A 24,662-nucleotide genomic window follows, 5' to 3' on the forward strand; every position below is an offset into this window, starting at 1 on the left:
TTGTGCTTTAATGTGTGCTGGCAGTGTTCAGTCCTGAATTCACCACATGAAATAGCCACCAGACTTGACTGAAAAAGGTCAGCTGTAAATCAGTAGGGCTCAGTTCTTCTTTATGTTGGACTTAGAAACAAAGAAAGGTAGAAATCCCATTTTAACATAGATCGAGTCACAAGAGAGTTTGTTTTATTAAGCAAGTATATTCTGAAGCATTCGCATTCACAGGAAACCAATGAGAGATCATAATACTGTTTGTCAGTCCACAACCATGACTCCTGGCATGCAGTCTTGAGTGTAAATAACATTACATATTTGTTAATTTTCATTATGTATGACTTACATTAAATTAGTGTCAGGTGATTCTACTTCTGACTTACAAACAACCCCATAGCATTCTGGGAGATGTAGTCCCATTACCCTCCAGGACAACATCTTTCCTCCCCCTATAGCTATATTTTCACATAAAGGTCCTGATTAGCTTTTGCTGCAGTTCAAAATGTTGTTGAGAGTAAATCTGACCTAATATCTCTTTAATTTTCTTGATAATTGTGATTGTCTGGGAGAGGCAGGCTTTCAATATTCAAGTGGTACACTTAAGATAATTGCTGTGTTATTATTGCATGCATGTTTATATAACTTGTGCTATTGCAAGCCTCATTTTCTTTAATACGTCACTGGATTCACATTATTAATTATCCATGAAAAAAGTAATTTCAAAATATGTTTATTTATTTTATGACATTTACATATATTCAATCTGAAAATCTTAATTATGCAAATAAGCACATGAAAGGTTCCATTCAGGATATTCATCATCATTAGTTAATACAGTGGTCAACCACAGTAACCCATAGCCCTCTCCCTCAGATGTAAAGAGTAGCAGGTTATTTGTAGATAAATGTGTGCCTACTTTCCAATGGCAAGTGGCCTGGTCTATGGTCAAAGCCCATACTCAGAAACAACACTTGTGTTAGTGCTCACTTAAAGCGTACATAAGGATCTGTTTTTATTTTATTGTGTTACATGTTCCCATGGGTTGCTACAACTGTTTACCTAAGGTGTGTGTATTGTTTAAATTATCTTTTTTTTTTTTTTTTTTTTTTTTTTTTTTTTACATTTTGACCACTTTTTTAAACTTTTAAATTGCATTCCCTGCCTCAAGATGGTGTCACATTACCCGGATGGACCTCTCAGAACTACATTTCCCATCATCCTCCTGCTCACATATGTAACTGAGATGGATTTACCAGTGAGCAGGATGATGATGGGAAATGTAGTTCTAAAAGGTCCATGCAGGTACATGGGAAGCCATCTTGAGGCAGGGAATGCAATTTAAAAGTTTAAAAAAAGTGGTCAAAATGTAAAAAAAAAATATGTACCCTTTAAGGGTTCAATACAGTATGTGCAATATATACAATCGCCAAGTGTTTCTGAATATGGTCATAAAGATCTAGTCTGTTGGTGTTGTTAGCCATGCTTGGTGGAAACCTTCTGTTAATATAAGCTTATTGTTTATATTCATCAGGGTTATACAGCCATGCTGTATTATCACATTTTTGTTTTTTTATTTTATTTTGTGCCTTCACCTCAAACACAATCGCATACTAATAAAAATTAGTTTATCTCTTCCTAAATGTCAAACTGGTCATTGTTGCATTATATTATACTGGTATTTTAGTTAACATATATTTTGATCATTGCCTTGCAATTAAAAAAATTGGTATCTGGACGGTCCACAGGAAATGCAGTTTATTTTTGCATGTATTTTGTTACAGTAGTTTATGTACATCTCGGTTTTTCCATGTTCCTTTTTATTTTGTAGACTGATGAGCTGCCAGATGGATTATTTCAGTGCAGAATGCTCCGGTCTTTGCTTCTGGGAAATAACAGTCTATCGGTATTACCTCCCCGGGTTAGTGAACTAGTGAACCTAGTAGAGCTGGAACTCAGTGGAAACCAACTGGAAACACTGCCTGTGGAGCTGGAGGGTTGTTTGAGCCTTAGATCTAGTGGTCTGATTGTAGAAGATTGCCTATTCAGTTCCCTTCCATCTGCAATGAAATAAAACTGGCTACGATTTGAGAAAGAACAAGTGTGAGACAAACCTCAAATTGCACCTCGTTTATCTGTAATACAATTGTTAGAGACTTAGAACTGGACTGACAGTGTCATTAACTGTTTATCATCTTGTTAACTGGATATCTGTATGTAAATATTTTGAGATTTTCTTTTTTATTTTTTTTATTTTAGGTATTTCATTTTTGTCAATTCTCTTTGCTATTTTCAATTCACACTGAGAAGTACAGCACCCCAGATTAAAAAAAAAAACAAATCTTAAAATAAACTTTAATTTTAGACACTGTGAATGCACTGTATCAATCATACTTACAGTTGGCTACATTACTGTAGCTGATCACTTTATTATTATTATGATATAGGGTTAATCTTTATATTTTAGTATATTTTTATATTGAAAAATTGAGTTTCTACCGAGCCCTGTGGCTTTAAAGAGTCACTAATTGAATAGATATAATTATTAGCTATGTTTTAAAGGCCCATGTGTTAATGTAACCTAGCATAATGTGAATATGTTAAGGTCTAAATATAGCTGGAGCTGGAGGATTAAGGTTATTTAAATATATCCGGTTTTAAACACTGTAGACTTTAATTTAAGAAATGAAGCCGTGTTCCTCCTGGGGGTCTTATGTTCCCATTTGTTTCAATTTACTGGCATTTTGTCGCTCTTCTGTGCATCCTTGCTAGTTCTCACAAAAACAGAAAAACAACCCCCTTTTAATCAAAGGAAGGATGTTCTTTGTAACAAAGGGGCTATTTAAATCGGAGGATCCACACACCCTTCACTTCCAAACCGTTTATATTTTAGGCATCATCATGACACCGAGTAAAATAAGAATGCGTGTGTCTGAAAACGAAACAAAAATAAGATCCATACATATAGGCCGCTCCGACCGTGAGTTAATTCAGTTCTTGAGTGGGATTTGGTACCATCCCGCTTGTTAACCCAAAACACGAGTCTCTTTCCATCGTCTCGTTGCAAGGGCATGGTTCATGCTTTTAGTAATTTCTCAGGAGGCTCCGCCCCACCACCGTCAGTCAGTTCAGTCTTTCTGAAGGATCCGCCGCGCTGGTCCTTGCGAGACAGTGCTACTTATTAAAATAGCGGAAAGCAAAGCGGTCGCATACTGTAACCACAAGGACATGAGGCCGCCTTAGTTAGATACTGACCCCACAGCTGTAACAAAAGGATAATCTGGGTAGGGGGTTTTGAGAACAAGCGTAAGGTAAGAAGTCATTTATATTATGTATATAATGTATGTGGGGATTATTTATCAGTTGGGATTTGTCACTGTATGTAGCCGACTGATATCAGCATCAAGGCGAGGTTTTAAAATTGCTTCAGAATACTTTATTTTAAATATGTTTTTGGGTGACCGAGTGTTGGTTTGTTTTGATATGACAATGACCGCCGAGTCGTGTGTTATTAAAAGAAAGCCTTTCAACTTTTCGAGATGCTACTACAGCACATGTGGGTCAACATCTGTTTCATTGTGGTAGCTCTGTGGACCGTCCGCCCTGAGCCTCCAAAGTCATCGCTTCTTAAATAATAATAAAAAAAAATATGAGACAATAACAGTAATATTAATAATAACACTAATAATAATAATAATAATAATAATAATAATAATAATAATAATAATAATAATAATAATAATAAACATTGTTAAGAAACGTAAACATTAGGCGGGTATATGATCTGCCTGAGTTAACCAGGTCTGCGTTTCTATTGAAGTGATTATATCTTTTGATGTGCAAACATACATTTTGTTCAAAGGCATTTATTAAAGTGACGTCATCACTCTGAACACTACGTGCCGGAGAAGAAGCTAAAACTGCAACGACATTGATTTTACCTTACGCAAAATTGAAAAACGGAAAATACAGCTCGTCCCACTGAGTAACAGTGTTTTAGAAGTTTACAAATCAAAAAAAGATATTTATTTACTGGTCAATCCAGAAAATACCAACATTTAAGTGCAGCATTCCAAAAGGGTTATTGAGTGTATTTTACATGTAACTGGAAAATTACAGAAATGATACATTATCAAGAGTAGTAAGCCAAAGACTTTGATTCAGAGTACTGTATTAAATTTTACAAGCTCGGTAGGAAAGTCACACAAGACTTAGGGTTAATCAATTAGTCTGTGTGGTTATAATGCTGTAAAAAAAATCACTGAGGAACAATGAAACTTGTTAGGTGAGGGACCAAAGGAGGGGCAACAAGAAAACCACAGTCAGAAATGTCCTTACAAGTAGGGTACACGTGTACAGCAATTACTTAGCTCCTCAATATGGACATTGACAAATTGTCTTAACAATGTTTTTACCACAGTAGTAGTGGCTAAGGGACTTTATAAACACTATGCATTGTAAAGTAGCATTGAGTGCTGTCGAGTGTATAAATTATGCATTGACCGAATCATTTGTTAATGTGATAGATTTATTGTTTATTGTTCTTGTTTTCTATATCGTTTCTCTTTGTTAGAACTGTGCAGTCCCAGTCAAAGCATGGGCTGCATTGGCTACTTTTTAATATTTACGAGATTCTATTTTATCAGTTATCCTTTTAGTATTAAAAATGTAATTTATTAACCAATAAATTATAACTATTAATGAAAAAGATACACAGTCAAAGTGCATTCCTATTTTATAATTACATTTCCTTGAGAAAAAAATAATCTCTGATGCAGTGTAAGGGAAGGGCCCACAGAAATAACAATACAATGATAATTCTTTATGGGTGGTATTGTTTTTAGTATTACATTGATGGTGAAATTCAAAAGAAGGAAAATTGAACACATTTGCCTCAGATCTCGACAGGGCTGATTGCTCTTTTTATTAGAGGATTTCTGATCACCTGTGTTTTCTCTTAGGCAAGCTTCACAAGATTTACTTTTCACAAGCATAAAAAATTAAGTCATCTTGGTGACCCACATGGGGACAGTTGTGAATGGGGGGCGGTCATAAAATTACATTTCTGGCAGACATCCTTGTACACATCCCCTCACTGTAAGGTTTGTAGAGTGCATGACAGTATGGAGCTTAATATTCTTGATAGAATGCTTAACGTACATTGAAAGTATGGCTTATCAAGTGGAAGATCTTAGAAATACGCAATCTTCCTGTAATTTGCTTTGTGAGCTAATTACAAGCATGCTTCTCTTTCTGACAGATTTGTATCATTTATTTCAAGATTACACTGGGTGAGCTTATTTCCTGTAAACATGTCTCAAAGATAAACTTTAGTTGACCTTACTTTAATGGCAGACCGGTGATGCATGGGAAACACCCATTGCCATTTTATGTTGAGTGAGGTTTCCTGGAACCAAACATGGTTTCAGAATTATGAAAAAACTAACAGGCTGACAAATCTATAAACAACTCTTTTTACTCTTGTTTCTACAGCTATGTTTATCTAACTATTCAGAAATGAACAAACTGAACATGTAACTGTTCTTTTTGAAAATAAATCACATTAAAATGGTCATATATTCAAGTATACTAAAGCATATTATAAATAAAATGTCTGTAATGCATGATTGAAATATAATATAGCCTAAATATATTCATGACTGTAAAGCTATGAAAACACAACTTAAACAGCTAATGATGAAGTGTATGACGTATTCCATTTGGCTTTAAACAAATGTGGTGTGTAGATTATGTTGTATAAATTAAAACTTCAGTGAACATTACTATCTCCAGAAATAGGACCAGAATCACTGCAATACCTTAACAGTTAAGGAAGATTAAGTTAATTTCATACTTAGGAAATAGGCCTAAATATTATGCATGCAGTTCATCACATCTATATTTAAAAGATTTGAAGTAGGATGTTCGTAATCCCTGTCATTGTCTGGAAAGAAAGCAGGATTCATGTTTCTGGTGCCAGAATAAACATTTATCCACCCGATACAATTAACAGCATTACTGTCCATCTAACATCACTGCATTAGCGCTGTGCTTGCTCTTTGACCCATAATTGTATTGAACATAATCTAATCCTGTAAAAGGCAGCATTGCTTAGTTGAATCATCACACATGTTTATTATTTCACTTCAATAATAGTAATAATAAACAGAAAACCTACACACACGCACAGAAGAACTACTTTTTGTTTGTCAGTTAACTGCATAAATGAAACAGCTCATTTTTGAACTTTTGTTATTTCACAATTATAAAAGTCATTTTGAAAGTGACGACAAAAATAAATGTGGAATCGTCACTAAGTGACGATCGTTTCTGTTTGTACTATAAAAAAAATCCCTTTTGTTAAAGTCACACACAACGTCTCGTTCTTCAAAAGAAGGGATCGCTAAACCATAGAGTCACTGCTGCTGATCAGATCAGCGCCTCGGCCTCATCGATTCATTGACTCTGCAACGTTCTCATCCCGTGGTAGGCGACGTAAATGCAATCAGCCATTCAGCGCCTCAGTTTCATGTTGCGTGTCAGTTACCATGGTAACCCAGACCGCTTCACGAGGCTGTGCTCGGCGCTGCTGTAGCTTTCAGCCTCACATTATTCTTTGCAACCTGACAGCTTCTGCCGCTGCGCTTTCACGGCTACAGAGAGTTCTGCTCAAACTTTTGCATCCGCAGTGTTCGCGCTAGGCCGCGCCATTGCGCCAATGTCCCGCTGAAATTCTCTTAACGCGTCCGTGTGTCCCCCTTCCCTGACCAGACGCAATCAATACCAATACGCAGTAAATGAATGCATTTTGTATTACCATGACATGTCTGGCGACAGGCTAATCTTTTTTACTTGTTTGTTTATACTTGCGGTTTCATAATTAAACTCTCATGCCGTTATTCTCCAGTCCAGTAGAATGCGATCGCACCCTCCCTGGTTACAGGCAGTTTCACAGTAAAGCCTGACGACAACATCAGGCTTGTTAACAACATGGCCCGGCGCAAATATAACCTCGTATCACTGTTACACCCGACCATTACTTCTGGAAGAATAAGTAATAAGCTTCGGCAGTGACTGTTGAAATATTATAGTTGTGCTTAAAAATACTGTGTGCAGAAGATTTGTGAAACGGAAAAGCATTAACTAAAAAAAAAAAAAAGTAGCCTACGGTAACGTTATAAAATATGTGAAATGTTTCTTTTCTATGACCAAAAATGCTAAAATTCAGGGCCAAAATTATTCCGTATGTGTTAAGCACCAACTGTCTCTTGACCATTTCGCCAGTAGGCCTATAACGAGCATGATACAATTATATATATATATATATATATATATATATATATATATATATATATATATATATATATATATATATACAGTGTATGTGGTTTTATACGGCACTGTATATATGCCTACAATACATCTTGCACTGAGAAAACACCACTGGAATCGGAATAAAGGAAATTATTATGTAATACAGTTCACGTGCAGCATGGTTTTGGTAAGTAGCATTTTCTACACTATATAATTATGTGCAGTATTAAAATAAGTTAAAAACATAGCAAATCCACAAAACCAACGACAATCGTTTAACCTGAAGCAGATATACGCGTTTATCATATTATCAACAACACCAACGTGTGTTGTAAAAATAAAGCAACAATTGTTTTGAAAACTGTCCAAAATATTTACTTGGGGGCTAAGAATGAAATGTCAAGATAAAAATGCCGTTTTTTATATGGAAATTGTCAAAATAAAAGGGGAAGCTGGAAGAATTTACCAGTGAGGACAACGGCATTTAAATACTACTACTATTAAACTGTATCTGTTGGTAATGTGGTTTCTTCTAGCAGTTTTCAAACTGGGGTACACATACCCCTGGGGGTACTCAAGAAAAATTCTGAAATGGCAGACAACGCATTTTATTACCACTTGCCAATCTATTGCAAACTTTTGTCATGTAATCAACGTTTAATCGGGAACACCAAACTGATGTGCTGTGACAGAGCGTTCAGTGCACACACGACTAATTTACATATTAAATATGTACATTTTAAATAAGCCCTGTTGTTTAAATGTAATATAAACAGTTGGGCAGTTACTGCAGTCTGTCTGGGATACAAAAAGTTTAAAAAACTTTTAAGTTTAAAAAACTAAAAGCCTAGTCTTTAACTCATTTTATTTCCTGTGTGCGTTCATGCCTGCAAGTCGATATTTATTCTTTTCAATGACCCGATTAAAGTTTATTGTAACTGAAGTACTACATTTCAAAATGGCCAGTCAGAAACCGCAGTATTGTCATGCGGTCTAGTTTGACAAGCCGTTACGTCTGGTGTGAGAGTAGTAAGAGTTTTTAGCTTTCAATCCAGTGAAAAAATCTGGATTGTTTGCTCAATACTAGTACATTACTAGCAAAGGGCGATCTAGACGGAATACCATCAAAGATTAAAAACGCCAAAAATGTCTTGCGACTGAAGCTCACTCCAATTTCCCTGCCATCATCAGTGATTTGTGTGGTAACAAGCAGGGACATCCATCACACTGATACTAGATAAGCGTTTTATTATTCTTTTTTAATTAGCATCAGTACTGTACGTTTTTGTCACCAATAATTTAAAAATGCCAGTGATATGTTTTCGTATTGAGGTCAGCTGTAGAGATGCGTAGATAGTGAACTTTTCTTTGCCTTCTTTTCTATAACTTTATCATCAATATAAATACATGATTGCGGTAAACTTGTGCGCGCGAATTAAAAAACAAAACTGTTAGCCAATACTGTAAAATGTCGCAGAAGAAAAACCACTCCTTTTTTTCAGCGCGGCCACTGCAAGAGTATAATAGAACAAACAGAACAACAAGTTGTAGAAAATGAAGACTTGGATTCGGAACACCAGATAAAAAAGAACAAACAAAGCTCACAAGCGTCAGATAAAAGAAAAAGAAAACAAGCAGCAAAGTTTCAGCCTTATTGCAAAACTCTGTTTCCATGGGTTGTATATAATGTTTTTTTTCTGTTTATTGTAAAAAGACATACATGGTATAAGTAATTCATAATGCATTCTGTGTCTGTATGTAGCTTTTCAGGGCAAATAAATCTGGTTCTTGAATTTTAATGTTCTAAAACTTTACAGCTGTAAATTACCAATTTATTTAAACTGTAGAGCATTATTAAAATGGTTTAATTAAATAATTGTTTTGGTCAATACAGTGATTTAAGGTATAAAATAAAAACAGGATTCATAACACCCTTGAAAACTTGAGCTGTGCGCCAGTAGTGACTATTGAATATCTGGAGTGACAAATGTTTTTAGAAAGTATTAGTCACTAGTGACTACAAAAATCTAGAACCCTGATCTGAAGCGTTAATAAGTGATTGCATGTTTGTTATTCGTCCCTTTACCTAAATTAATGAGCCATTCAGAAAACTCACGGACAACACATAGTTTTGCAAAAATTAACAATTTTTCCCAGTCAGTAAGTTCTTCGATGAGGCAGTGTGGTCCAGTGGTTAAAGTCCAGGGCTTGTAACTAGGGGTGGGTTTAATTATAATGACTTGAGCACTAATATATTACTGGAGTACGTGAAAAAATTTAAATCATATCTCTTCATGAATGTATGTTCAATATATTGTAGTGACCTGGTCAGTTCAGGTTGGTAGACTTTTGTTTCATCTGGTCCTGTGCATTCACGTTACCTGTATTGTTCCGGGGTGGGACCATACCACTAGTTTCGGTAGTGTGGGTGTGTGTGTGTGTGTTGTGTGCTGTTGGGTGCGGTCCATGTCATCTAGACGCCATTGCTCTGCCCCCCCATGAGAGTAGTGGTCCGCTCTCTTCTCTGTGTGTGAGGGGACTGATAGAGCCGGTGTGTGTGTGTGTGTGTGCGTGCGTGCGTGCGTGCGTGCAATAGAGCGAGGGAGAAAGTGAGCGAGTTTTTAGGATACAGACAGTTGGAAGGAGTTTTTGTTTTTGTGGTGTGGTCCTGACCCAAACACAGACCCTGTTTAAATTAGTAAAGTTGTTTTGTTAGCGTCTGAATTCCGTCTCTGTCTCCTTCTTTGAGCCTCAAGACCGGGGTTGTTACAATATTTTATTCACATATACAGTATATATTTACACAATCCTGTTGTTATCTTTACTGGACCTGGCAGCCATCAATTCCTTTGTTTTGTACAAGGAATGCACCAGGGAAAATGTCAGTAGGAGAGATTTCATCTTGAAGCTAGCCACAGCGCTTCAGCAGAAACATTTTGATCAGAAAACTGCAAAGCTACAGGCTGCAGCAGCTCAACATGGATTCTGTGCTGCACCAAATGACACACTCAAGAGCTAACACATGTTACTTTCATTTTAAATTAAAAACTACTTTCGTTTTTACAGTTTTGTATGTACATATACCTGTTTACACACTGTTAACTTGTGGTAAATTGTGTGGCGCATATGTAGAATAATATTGTCTGGCATTAGGTTAGAATACTCGAGTATTCAAAATTTTTAACGCTCGAGTAATCCAGCACTAAATTACTCTAAGTTCCCAACCCTACTTGTAACCAGAAGGTCACTGGTTCAACTCCCACCTCACCCAAGTCACTTAACCTCCTTGTGCTCCATCCTGTGGATGAGATGTTAAATAAACGTCCTATTGTAAGTGACTCTGCATATAATGCACATTCACAGCCTACCTCTGTAAAGCGCTTTGTGATGGTGGTCCACTGTGAAAGGTGCTATATAAAAATAAAGATACTATTATTATTGTTATTATTATTATTATTATTATTATCAGTAATGTTACACTAACATAAAGAAAGAAAGAATGAATGAATGAATGAATGAATGAATGAGTAGCCTACACAAAATGCCATAATGGCAGTTTCGAAATGACCACGCTTCTGGTTAGGATTGGGGCACAAAATGACAACCAAACACTGGTTCTGACCTCAGCTCATAATGCCCAAAAAGTACTGAAAGTGATCCAGGAAGATAGAAAAAGGCACAGCAAGGTCCAATACATCTTACAGGTTTTGCTATAACGCATATAGACCTGATACTAGCTATTTCATTGTTGCCATCTCAGAACTGCTTTGCAAATAATTCAAAACTCTGGTACACAGCTACCAGAAACAGGAGGGATAATGAACAACAATTACATGCAGCAGAGTATCTTTACTTTGCACAGCACATCATAGGAATGCTGCTTTTATTGCAGTCATCGTTTCCTGTAGCAATGATGTCTGCCTGATATGCAACCTTATTGTGCGTATGCAAGATGCTTAGTTTTGTCTTGCAGCATTTATTTTGCCCTGCTGTAGAACCCCAGAATCCAGTGTGTTATTGGTGACTGTGTTACACCCTGGAAATCCTTCTGTGTTTCACTTAATACAACTCCCCCTCAACGCAGTTCTTCACACCCTATGGCAGGGGTGACTAAACAGTCAGGGATTGTGTTTCTGGTGGAGCTTTATTAACTGCCACATAATTGCACCTTAATTACATTCCACAGTCAAGCATGACAACCAGAAGCAGCAACACAGTGAGGTCCCTTGTTTCCAGGGTTTAGGAGGAATAATATTATGCCATTTAAAACAAAAAGCAAATTAAACTGTGCAATGGAAATCACAAGCGTGTGGGGACTAAACTGCAATTCAGCGGCACATATTAAGATCTCCTTAAATAAGTGCAATTACTTCATTTTGAGACACACGACGATTCATACATAACAGAGCACACTGCATATCTGTTATCACCAGGGATTATCTGTTTATTCTGGAAAACTGGTGATTAGCCTAAATTGAATGTGTAGTTTCTAAAAGCTATTCATTATTTAGTCATTGGGTAATTCTTTTAAGAAAGGCATCCCAGTACTGGGGATTTGTGTTCATCATTTGAATCTTTGGTTATGTAGGAGTACACACTGTATTACTTGAAGACAGCAAGCCTGTTAATGATTGCTTGGTGTTTTGACAGGAACGATGATTCCAGTCACAGAGTTCCGGCAGTTCTCAGAGCAGCAGCCAGCATTCCGAGTGCTGAAGCCTTGGTGGGATGTCTTTACAGACTACCTTTCAGTAGCCATGCTCATGATCGGAGTGTTTGGGTGCACCTTGCAGGTAGGTGTGACAATCCAGTCCACATTCCTATTCACACTTGTATGGCCTTTGTATGGGTTTGGGAAAATGTATTATACCCCTGCAGAATGCATGTCCCTGGTGAATTGCTAATCAAATTGTGAAATTTGAAAGGGCATTATTTAGCTCCTCTTATTGAGAGTATCACGATCTGGGGATATGTGAGGGGGCAATGGTAGCACAAGGGAGCTACTGTCCAATGAAATTATCCATTGTTAATAAGGTACCAATGTCAGTACCAGTGTGCACTGTGTGTTGCCATTGCTGGTAATACAGTGATTTGCTAATGTAATTAAAATACTAGTGAAATACTGAGGTTTGGTGGTCCAGTGGTTAAAGAAAAGGGCTTGATACGAGGAGGTTCTCGATTAAAATCCCAGCTCACTCACTGACTCACCGTGTGTGACCCTGAGCCACTTAACCTCCTGGTGCTCCGTCCTTCAGATGAGAAGTAAAAAAAAACTAGGTCCTATTGTAAATGACTCTGCAGCAGCAGTTGTTGATGCATAGTTCACCCCCTACTCTTTGGATAAAAGCATGTGCTAAATAACTAATTTAATAATAATAAAGAATTATATACCAATTGTATTTTTCCAACTGCAGAAACGCTGAAAAAATACATCCCAAAGTTGCTAAAACTAAGTTGTATTAATAAGGCCCTAAGTACAGAAGAGCATGTAGTCCGTGGATTGGCAGATTAGGTTTCAAAATGTATGCCAATTAAAGTTTCACAAGGGACTATACAGTGACTGCAGGAATGCTTTTTGTCAGCTTTAAAGGGTACATAAGGACCTTTTTATTTTATTGTGTTACATGTTCCCATGTGTTGCTAGTTTATGTAAGGTGTGTGTATTGTTTTAATTATTTTTTTTTTTTTTTACATTTTGACCACTTTTTTAAACTTTTAAATTGCATTCCCTGCCTCAAGATGGCTTTCCATGTTCTTGCATGGACCTCTCACATATGTAACAGAGATGGATTTACCAGTGAGCAGGAGGATGATGGGAAATGTAGTTCTCAGAGGTCCATGCCGGTACATGTGAAGCCATCTTGAGGCAGGGAATGCCATTTAAAAGTTTAAAAAATTGTTCAAAATGTAAAAAAAAAAAAAAAAAATTAAAACAACACACACCTTATGTAAACAGTTGTAGCAACACATGGGAACATGTAACAGAATAAAATAAAAAGGTCCTTATGTACCCTTTAACTATCCAGTTGTGAAAAGTCTGTTGACTTCACACAAATATATTAAACATTTCTGAATGTATTTTAGTTAAGAAAAAACAAAAATAAACTGTTTATATATATATATATATATATATATATATATATATATACATATATATATATATATATATATATATATATATATATATATATATATATAATTTATGAAAGAAATCTTATTTGGGAGCCATGCAAAAGAAAATTATAAAAGGAAATCTTGTGTGACTCCCAAGCAAGTTTACTTTTCTTAACTTTTTTTTTTTTTTTAAATCAGTGAGAGTATTTAAATCAAGTTAGTGCAGACTTTGTAAGATACACAAACAGTTCTCTGTTCATACGCTGAAAAGAAGCTGTATGCTAGAAAACTGGAAACTAAAGGATTTTTATTCTTGCTTAGTGAGGTGTTAGATTTCCCCTTGCAAAGCTGTCCCCGACAGGCAAATACACTGAATGCGACGAGAGTGAAAGCACAGTGAACACCACACTGAATTTAATTTCTGTCACCTGCTATATTTCAACATTAAGAAATACTGACATCCATGAACTGTACAGCCACTACGTACAGCCACAAAATATATTTTCAAACAAAATAATTCTATAGAACACCGGGTTAAAGAAATCTCTGTTTGCAAAACATGCTTTCAGGTAGTGTTGACTTTGTTAATAATTTCACCTGCAGGGTAACGTGCTTTGACCCAGAAAACACTGCTGAGGTGAAATGACCCAGGGAGCAGAAGTGTAGTAAGAGGTTCCCTGCTTGCCAAGACTTTCACTTGTATTAAGATTTCAGGTGCTTTTCATCAAAGCTAGAATAGCCTTACAGCAAGGCAGACACTGTTTAGTCGTGAATAATTTATCCACAGCATGTGTTTGAAGAGTGATAGCTGTTCAAAGCAGAATGACGAGGCCCCAAACGGAAGAAGCTGCAGAAGATCTGGTGAATGGTTTAAAAAAAAGACCTCTTTGCTTAACAGATTTATTGACAACACTACAAAATCTAAAGCAGGAAATCATTGCATGTAAGATCAAACTGACTGCTCAGTATTTCCTGCACAGATTCAGGCTAACAACATTTAAAATGAGTCGTTAGATGTATAAGAATAAAGTTCTCGAGAAATGCAACCTTTATAGAATCGTGTTAGCATGGTATAATCCCCGTATTAAGTGGTGGCTATGATAGAAGACCCCAGTGCTGGAGGGATGAAAATTGAGTTTTCTGAAGGTTAAGGATTGTACATGGCATACATACAAACCAGAAGACACAGGGGGTCCCCAGGACTGGGTTTGAGAAGCCCTGCTCTAGTGTCAGCCTGGCACTAGTCCTCATTCCTCCTTCTCTTTCTATATCAGTGAGTTTTACGTGTGGCTCTTTCAAGTTTGTTCCAAGCCAGGTCTTTGCTTCAACCAGGCCCTTGAACCTCTAGGTCCAATGAAACAATTAAAAACATGGTTGGGAGCAGGCCCCGGACTGGATTGGATTGAAAGAGCTCCAAGTGTATATCACTGCTCCATGCTAAGATGTCTTGTGTAGGTTGGAGTTGTTGTGAGGTCCTGATTTGGGTTCCTCTACACTGAGAGCAAAGCTGAAAACAACAGAATGAATTTCCGTACAATGCAGTCTCTCTGGCCAAACAGCTATCATACTGGAAGTGAAAACTAACCAACCTTATCATACAAGAAGCTCAAAGCCTTGATTTAAGTATAGCATTTGTATTATTTAGTAAATAGTTTATATATATATATATATATATATATATATATATATATATATATATATATACACATACATACATGGAATATCATTGGAATGCATTTTTTAAAAATACACTCAACCCCTCAATGCACTGTCTATAAGTGGTCTTTTTCCAAGTGATTGGATTTGAATATAGCATGTGGATTCCTCTGAGTGGTCACTTTTTAGACGGCTTTCTCTGTACAAGCTTCATCAGGTGGTCAACTTGCACTGGAAAGGCACTGCAACAACCCATGTAGGAATATTCAGAGATGCGTATATTGTTATTATGAATCCCCAAATCCTGTTTTGCATTAATACCTGACAGCCATTTTAGTACAGGTGCAACTTCAGGTAATATGCCAATATCTGATATTAAAGTGACTGCTGGGAAAGGGGGTCCCAATATTGTGCACATGCCATACCTGCCCTATCTTCTACCCTCCATACATTCTGAAAGTAAATGACTGGGTCAATGCATACTGTACACATTATCATCTCTGGATATTCCTTGTTTGAGCAATGTATAACTGAATGACAATAACAGTAATATAGAAAATCTGAAGAAGGTACTTTCCACGTGAGATGATTTAATTTCTAATATGTATTTTTTTATTACCTGATCCTATAGGTAATGCAAGATAAAATCATCTGCCTACCCAAAAGAATTTCCATGGCAAACCAAACCCTTCTTAACGCCACTGCTGAGCCTGCACCAGAGCCCCCTCTACCCGCACCTGCCCAGACCTCCCCAGCTCCAGGCGTCAATGAAATGAAGGGTCTGAAAACCAACCTGGACATCCAGCAGTACAGCTTTATAAACCAGATGTGCTACGAGCGGGCGCTGCACTGGTACGCAAAGTATTTCCCCTATCTGGTGCTCATACACACGCTTGTCTTCATGTTGTGCAGTAACTTCTGGTTCAAGTTTCCTGGGTCGAGCTCTAAAATCGAGCATTTCATATCTATACTGGGGAAGTGTTTCGATTCCCCTTGGACTACCCGGGCTCTGTCTGAGGTGTCGGGAGAAAACCCAGAAGAGAAGGACAAAAAAAAGAACACCCTTAATAAACCTAACTTAAACATGTTGGTGACGGAAGACAACTCGGGGAAAACACAGCCCCTGAAATCGGTCCCAGAAAAGCTTGTGGTCGACAAGCCTACGGCAGGAGCACTTGACAAAAAGGAAGGAGAACAAGCCAAGGCTTTGTTTGAAAAGGTCAAGAAATTCAGGCTGCATGTAGAGGAGGGAGATCTGCTTTACAGCATGTATGTTCGACAAACAGTCCTGAAGGTCCTAAAGTTCCTAATTATTATTGTCTATAACAGCGCGCTGGTGTCAAAAGTGCAGTTTACAGTCAGCTGCAATGTGGACATACAAGACATGACTGGATACAAACATTTCTCCTGCAGTCACACAATGGCACACTTGTTCTCCAAACTCTCTTTTTGCTACCTGAGTTTAGTTAGTGTGTACGGTCTGACGTGTCTCTATACTTTGTACTGGTTGTTCTACCGCTCCCTCAAAGAGTACTCTTTTGAGTATGTGCGTCAGGAGACAGGGATCGATGATATCCCGGATGTGAAAAACGACTTTTCCTTCATGCTTCACATGATCGATCAGTATGATCCTCTGTACTCCAAGAGATTTGCCGTCTTTCTGTCCGAAGTCAGTGAAAACAAATTAAAGCAGCTCAACTTGAACAATGAGTGGACTCCTGATAAACTTCGTCAGAGGCTGCAGACAAACAGCAGTAACAGACTGGAACTGCAGCTTTTTATGCTCTCCGGCCTTCCAGACACAATATTCGAAGTAGCAGAGCTTCAGTCCCTGAGGCTGGAGATCATAAACAATGTTACAATACCGGCATCGATCGCCCAGCTTGAGGACCTCCAAGAGCTTGCCCTCTACCAGTGTTCTTTAAAAATCCATTCCGCAGCCACCTCATTTTTGAAAGAAAACTTAAAGGTCTTGAGAGTGAAGTTTGATGATAACCGGGAGCTGCCACATTGGTTATACTGTCTTAGAAATTTAGAGGAACTTCACCTCACTGGTTCCTTAAGTCCTGACGTCTCTAAAAACATTACGCTTGACTCCTTACGGGAGCTGAAGAGTCTTAAAACGCTCTCCTTAAGAAGCAACTTTACCAAAATCCCACAGTGTATTGTCGACGTTTCCAGTCACCTGCAGAAGCTTTACATTCACAATGACGGCACTAAATTGGTCATGCTAAACAACCTGAAGAAAATGACCAACCTGACTGAGTTAGAGCTGGTGCACTGTGACCTGGAGAGAATACCGCACGCAGTGTTCAGCCTCGTAAACCTCCAAGAGCTGGACTTGAAGGAAAACAACCTCAAATCTATTGAGGAGATTCTCAGCTTTCAGCATCTGCATAAACTGACCTGTCTGAAACTGTGGCACAATGGAATACCCTACATCCCAGAGCACATTAAAAAACTGAAGAGTCTGGAGAGGCTGTATTTCAGCCACAATAAAATCGAGGTTCTGCCCTCTCACCTCTTTCTGTGCAACAAGCTCCGATTCTTGGACTTGTCTTACAATGACATTCGGTTCATCCCCCCCGAAGTCGGGGTTCTGCAGAGTCTCCAGTACTTTTCCATTACTTGCAACAAAGTTGAAAATTTGCCTGATGAGCTTTATTTTTGCAAGAAGCTGAAGACCTTAAAAATAGGAAAGAACTCTTTGTCTCTGCTGTCTCCAAAGATTGCTAATTTAGCTTTATTGACGCACTTAGACCTCAAAGGCAACCACTTTGAAAGTCTCCCTGCTGAACTGGGTTCCTGTAAGGCTTTGAAGCGAAGTGGCCTGATTGTGGAGGATGCCTTGTTTGAAACTCTGCCTTCTGAAGCCAGGGAGAAAATGAAAGTGGAGTAATCTACGTCGTCTTCAAAAATGCCAAATGTCTTAATATGACTATCAATCTAGACTGTTACAAAGTGTCAGTTCTAACTATTAAGCTACAGTATTGTATGTCTTAATATATATTTAAGATTTGCTACTGTATTTTAGTGTTTACATTCAAAATGTTATTTTTATTGTGTGTGTGTGTGTGTGTATGTGTGTGTTTTATTTTTTACACACACGTATATATATATATGTATGTATGTATGTATGATATATATATATATATATATATATATATATATATATATATATATGTATGTATGTATGTATATATATATATATATATATATATATATATATATATATATATATATATATATATATATAATTTAGCTACTTAGATGCGTGTGTCAAGATTTTGTAGTTATGGGCGACTACATAACCATGCCGGTATATGAAGATATTAGAAATTGCACTGAAATTTCAATCCCATAAATGCTCCATAAAGATTACTTACAGAATTATGTGAACTCTGCTTATTTAACCCCAGAACCATACGCCATAAGTGCAGTGTCTCAAGTTCCACTGTCAGTGTGGTTTGATTGGCTTTCAAAATGTTCCTGTGGAATATCTGGAAGCAGTTTCACTTTTCACAGAAGCTTGTTTTCGACAGTCAAGGCTGTTTTGTTTTATTTTTTGTGAAGGGTAGGACCAGTGAAAAACGTGGTATTGTTCCTGGGTTACGGATCTGTGAAAGTTGTCATTGATGGTTGCTTGTGTTCTGATGTGTTTATCACACACGGGGACAGTCTTTGATTACTGACTAGGTTACACAGTGTAGTGATTAGAATCAATGAGCTGGTATATAGTACCTGCCTGAGGTGTTCGCTGGTTTAAAAATTAAACTCTTATTCGCACAGCTACATTATCATTAGGACCCCTAGTGCTAAATATCTTTTGGCTTGTTTATTTATACTTTAATTCAGGAAAGGGAGATATTTCTGTAGTAGATGTAGTTGAGGGGGGGGGGGGGGGGGGGGCTGATTTTTAAATAAAAAAAACAAGCAGCAAATAACTACTGTGTTTTCATTAGAATTAAAAGGAGGCCAGAGATAAGATTGCTATTTAGAAGAAGGAAAGGTAGGCATGGGTATCCAAAAAAGAAAAAGTACCCAAACCACCCAATTCTCTTTTCTTTCCCGCATCAACTGTTCATTGTGAATCTTTTTTCACCTGTGCCTAACTCATTTTAAAGTCTTGTTTATCACTCGTTAAAAACAACGTTTGAAGCCGTGCGTAATTCCTATGTCTGAAATACATTTTGTGTCCATTGACAGAATGGCAAATGCTTGCAGCGACTGATGTGTATGTTTGACTCTGTGAAGATTAATGTGAAGAAGTGTCTTTGTGTGCAGATCAGTGAATGCAGTGTCTGCATTCCTGCAGCTACTGTGATCACTTCCTGCGTTGCAGTTGCATTTTGTAGCCTTAAAAACAACACAGGAAATGTTTAGTTAAAAATGTTAAATACTAAAAATGAAATGAAAAGAGTATTCTAGATGGCTTGCTGTTTATTGTCTGTGTTTGTTCCTCTTGCTACAGTAACTAAGCAATGTCATATATAAGTGATAAATGAATTTGTTGAGGAGCTGCAGGTTATTAAAAGCTTTTGAGTTTGTGTTATAGCATATAAAACAAAATAAGATTTCAAATACACAAAAAATAGTCAGACATGCCATATATTGATGTTCAATTTTCCACATGCATTATTTTATACCAGACAGTAAATGTGATTTATCAAAAAGTATTTGCACTTTTGAAGATTTCTGATCATGGGTTTTCTTATTCAGCTTTTATATCTATATAAAACAATACATGTTGGCGCTACCATCAGCATTATGGGATACATATTCCTTTAGGTTTTTATCCAGCTTCTGTAATGTTTAATTGCTCATGTGCTGTGTACATTCAGATTAGCTCAAAGCTGAGTCGGGTTTGTTCTAAAAAAAACAAACAAAAAAAAAACAACAACAATAAAACATATTTTATATGAAAGCCTGTAGGTGGCACGGCCTGGTAATTTTGTCAGAAATGTCCAACAACAGTGTTTGAACACACCCACAGAAATGAGTGTTCTGAAGCAGTGTTGACTGTTTAAATGTTTTGTGCCATAGAAAGAGGTTTCATTTTCAGATGGTTGTTTTTTTTCTTTCTTGCATATTGTGAGTGAAAACTGAAAAAATATTTACACTTCCTAACAGCAGAGGGCAGTGGAGAGCACATCCTAAAATGGATAAGGTTGTTGTGGAGGAGTGAAAGAAGAAGCCTTACTGTGGTATAGAAATATATTAACTCATAATGTTAAATAGATTTAATAATTCTGTATTTTCAATATGGATAAAAATGGAAAAATGGAAAAATACTATTCATTGCTTCTCTACTAGAATTATACTACAAATAAATAACTGGAATTAGTCAGGATCGTATTTGTTTTGGTGCTGTTACAGTTCCTGTCTTACGGCTTCTGAGGTATGACCTTGCTTTCAAGTAGGTCTGCAGGAGAGCCCCTATCCAGCAGGTTTTATAGGTAACCTTTAATCATCAATTTCTTAACACCTGGAACAATTTCATTGTGATCAATTAAGCAGGTGATTTATTAAATGAAGTCATTTAGAGATCATTTGGTACAAAAAATGAACTACCCTTTTCAGCCCTCAATGGCCTTGATTACATGCTGGGAAAATGTCATGACTTATTTAAGGTGGTATGGCTGAATTACAATTTTAGATAATTTTGGTTTGTTTAATTTAACAATTCATGCTTTGAAACTTCATGTTGTATTTGATTTTTGTATAATATATTACATTTGTATTCAAACATAAACTAAACATAAACCAAAACTAATTAAAATTGTAATCCAGACCATACCACCTTAAACAAGTCATGACATTTTCCCAGCATGTAAACTGGCCCAATGACCAGAGTTCCCTTAATTGAACAAGTTATTTGCTTAATTGATCAATAACTTCCATGTGTTCCCAGTCTTTAGAAATTAGCGATTTAAGGTGACCTACAAAACTTACTGGATAGGGGCTCTGCAGGACCGTGTTTGGGCAGCACTGGTTTAAATGGTCCAATCAAACTCATTCAAGTTCATTTTAGGCCTACAAGCACAGTTAGGTCCATTTGTTTCAGTGCAATGTGAAAGCAAACAAATATGGAAGAAAATCAGCTAAACCAAATTTGTTATTCATTTTTTCCCCCCATTATTTTATTTCCACATCAAATGAACTGGGTTCATTTGGGAATTAACCACATGTGAAAATGCCTTTACAAAGTCTGTAGTACAACTGGTATTTGTGTCAAATGCAGCAGGCCTTCATAATACAATTCTGTACATGTGGATAGAACAAAAAGTATCAGATCTTGTTTCTTCCCTTTGTTTCTAAGTGGTAGTGAGAGTATATAGATAGACAACAGTCAGACTACTTCAACAGAAATTACAGCATTTTAAAAAGATAAAAAATTCAGGAGTGCATTGATCATACAATAATGGAAGTTTGACCACATCAATACAGAAGTGGGAAGTTGGTGTGTGTGTGTGTGTGTATATATACCTGTACTGTAATGTAAACCTGGGGGCATGTATGGTATGGTATGGGTGTAACTTTTAATGCAGCTTTAGATTAGAAGATTGAAACACTCACATTGTACACTGCTGCTGAAAGGTACAGAAAGCACCGTAGAGGAATGGGAAAGTATTTTTTGGATGACCAGAAGAGTTGCCGACCATGAAGAGTAAGGTCCTTACATTGTGTACTGGAGTACATACTGTTCTGCTGTAATGTAGAGCTTGCTGAATACGGCACAGCAGCGTTTCTTCACATTCTGAATGACAAATAGACCATTGTACTGGACACAAAGACATTGTTTTCTTTCAGTAACGGCAAATGGAAAAATCCATCTGCACTGTAGTATTGCTAGGCTTTTAACTCGCTTTACATATGTAACGTTTTGTTGCTCTTTGATGCCAAAGATACTGTTTTATTGTGGAAAATAATGTGAACTTTACTCTTACTCTATGGTGCATACTTTTCCCTTTGCATTTATGTGAATTGGTCAAGTGATTTTTGAACCACCCTGGTCTTTAGTAACAGATTAATTGTGGTTTGCCCAAGTATTTTTTTTTTTTTTTTTAGTAAAGAGTGCACAACAATAGCTGCAGTGTTCAGTGCCCCACTATATAAAGCATTAATATGCCAGTAAGAGCATTGTGGTTGGCATGCTAAGACTTTATGAATATGACCCAGTGTGTTCTGTTTCAACATCACAATCAATATATAATATCTAGTTCAGGACACCTTATCATCCTGTGACTGTTAATGAACAGATATACCAGCAATTGAGTTTGTCTGATGGAGAAATTAATATTGCTCTCTTAGGAGGCAGTCTCATAAAAAGCTTTGCAAACTTAAATTATTGATGGAAATGTTCACAACCACAAATTACATATAGAGTAACCACTCTAAGGGATGGTGCTACTGCTGAGTTAATTGGCCCAGATAAAACTGTCTTGCAAATCTTTGAAAAATGTTTGCTGATTTCAGTCACATACAGTAGTCAGAAGTTAAAGGTTAACAGGGTTTTATTAAGCGGTTTGGGTATTCCGTACGGGGTTGGAAGAATGTAGATTGTGCAGTGATAGGAGTCCAGCACATTGAGGTTAATGTTAAATAAGTGCTGATCTTTTTAGACTAGAAAATGTTTGTTAGTTGAATTGCATTTAATCAAGTCTTTAAAGGATATGAAATAGATGATGATGTTAGTTACTATGTGGACAGAAATAAATAAGTATTTACCATAACTGTACTTTTTTGTATATCGTTTTGATAACCCAAGATCTATTCCAGTCCAGGTTTTTACTCCAAGCAGGTTGAGAGGAAGGGTAAGAGAAGCTGCTAAGAGGCAACAAACTAATTTAGGACCTGGTTGGAATACAGACCAGGACTGGAATAGGTCTCGAGGGCCAGAGTTGAGTACCACTGCGCTAGACAACCTCAATAGGCAGAATGACCTCTTCCAATCTGTATTTATAGATTTCTAAAGACTTTTTGATATCCACCACTATGGGTGCTGCTAATCATGCATTATATTTATATGTCATATTTTCTTTTTACTAACAGTTATGTCATAACATCACTGGGTTACATTTTAAAAGTGTAGGTTTAAAAAAAAAAAAAAAAAAGTTTTAAAATTGGTGAGTTCTGTAAATTATACTAATTGTACATTTTGAAAAAAGGGAATCCCATTTCTTAAAAGGCTAAGTGACAGTTTAAATGTTTTCACTTTTCTCTTACCCTTTTAATGATCTGCTATGTATAATTCCATTTAGACCTGTGATGTTGTATCAACCAATAAAAATTTAAACGACAGACAGCAAGGATAAAACTATGCGTGCTAATAAACATGACATGTTATGAAAGCAGCAGGTAAATAAACAGCACTTTTAATAATGAAGACTAAACTGGAACAGCCAGTAACTGCTGTGCGAGACAGCATTTCAAAAGGCACTATAATTATCAAGCTCTTTTTTTCCTGCAACACAAATTTAAAGAAAACACCATTTCCCATTTTGCTGCTAATATAATTAAATGGGCTGGAAGTAGATAAAAGAGCCTAGTCATCTGCAGCTGGCTCCCTATTATTAACCCTTTGGGAGGTGGTTTCAGATGAATTGCTAAATAAGATGTGCTTGCAGGTCTAGGAGAGCCTGAGTGGAGTTCTCTTTCTTCTACCACTAGAACGGCCTGCAGTTTGGAGTCCTAGAGGCTTGAAGTATGGAAAGAGTTCACGTTAAATGCATATACTATTAATGTTGTTTAGCAATAAAAAAAAATAAACATTTGAGCTTGCGACTGTTTCCACAATCTTGAGTTATGTAGTGTGTACTGTAAACCTAGGAACTAAATCGGTGTTTTCTCCATTTCAGATCTCCCTTGCCATTGTTTTAAAATGATTGAATTATTTTTACTTCTTGTTAAAAATAAAGAATGCATTTTGTATATAATTAATCTTATTAAAATATGGCACTGACACTACTATTTAATAAACTATTAGTGTTGCGCTAATCTGCCAATTCCATTCTCATGGCAAACCCAATACAGTGAACCAAAACTGGGGAGTACCATGTCCTCAATAATGGTCTTCCCACTTTTGCTACCTGGCCTATCACTTCTGCTTCATCTCGGTTCAAAGACAGCTGAATAAATCTAATGTTGTTGGTCTTGTGTGGTCTACTCGAATGCCAGGAGCCGATATCCGTCTTCCTCAAGGATCTCCCCCTCAGATAGGAAGTGCATTTGGTACTTTCTCCTCGAAGTATACAGTACGTTGTGCTTGTGCTGTAAAACCAGGAGGATAAAAACCTCCTGTCATGAACTACAAGCAGGAGTGGAAACTCTGACGAGCAGATAAAAGAGATGACACTGCTCCTGGATTAGTCACCATCGGGCCTTTTATCTGCTACTGTTTACAAGATTCAATCGCTGGCAAGACTATATGCATATCAAAATATACAGCAGATCACAGATACAAAACAAATAGGACACTGCAGAGAACAAGAAGACAAGAGAATGGAAAGAATGCTAAAAGCAATTAGAGGATGAAACAATCTAAATAGGGTTCAGGATGAGTCAATAAGAGAACATAAGGTACGAAAATA

General features: G+C 36.9%; 1 protein-coding gene across 1 annotated transcript; it reads left to right on the top strand.

The window, feature by feature from the left end:
• Positions 1–2,958: 2,958 nt before the first annotated feature.
• LOC117403762 (volume-regulated anion channel subunit LRRC8C-like) lies at positions 2,959–18,166 on the top strand. Its single transcript, XM_034006157.3, has 3 exons — positions 2,959–3,299; positions 11,953–12,095; positions 15,704–18,166. Exons 2-3 carry the CDS (start codon positions 11,958–11,960, stop codon positions 17,969–17,971), a joined length of 2,406 nt encoding a protein of 801 aa, XP_033862048.1. The 5' UTR covers positions 2,959–3,299; positions 11,953–11,957; the 3' UTR covers positions 17,972–18,166.
• The last annotated feature ends 6,496 nt before the right edge of the window (positions 18,167–24,662 follow it).

The sequence above is a fragment of the Acipenser ruthenus genome, chromosome 10, assembly GCF_902713425.1.
Source record: "Acipenser ruthenus chromosome 10, fAciRut3.2 maternal haplotype, whole genome shotgun sequence".
Lineage (NCBI taxonomy): Eukaryota > Metazoa > Chordata > Actinopteri > Acipenseriformes > Acipenseridae > Acipenser > Acipenser ruthenus.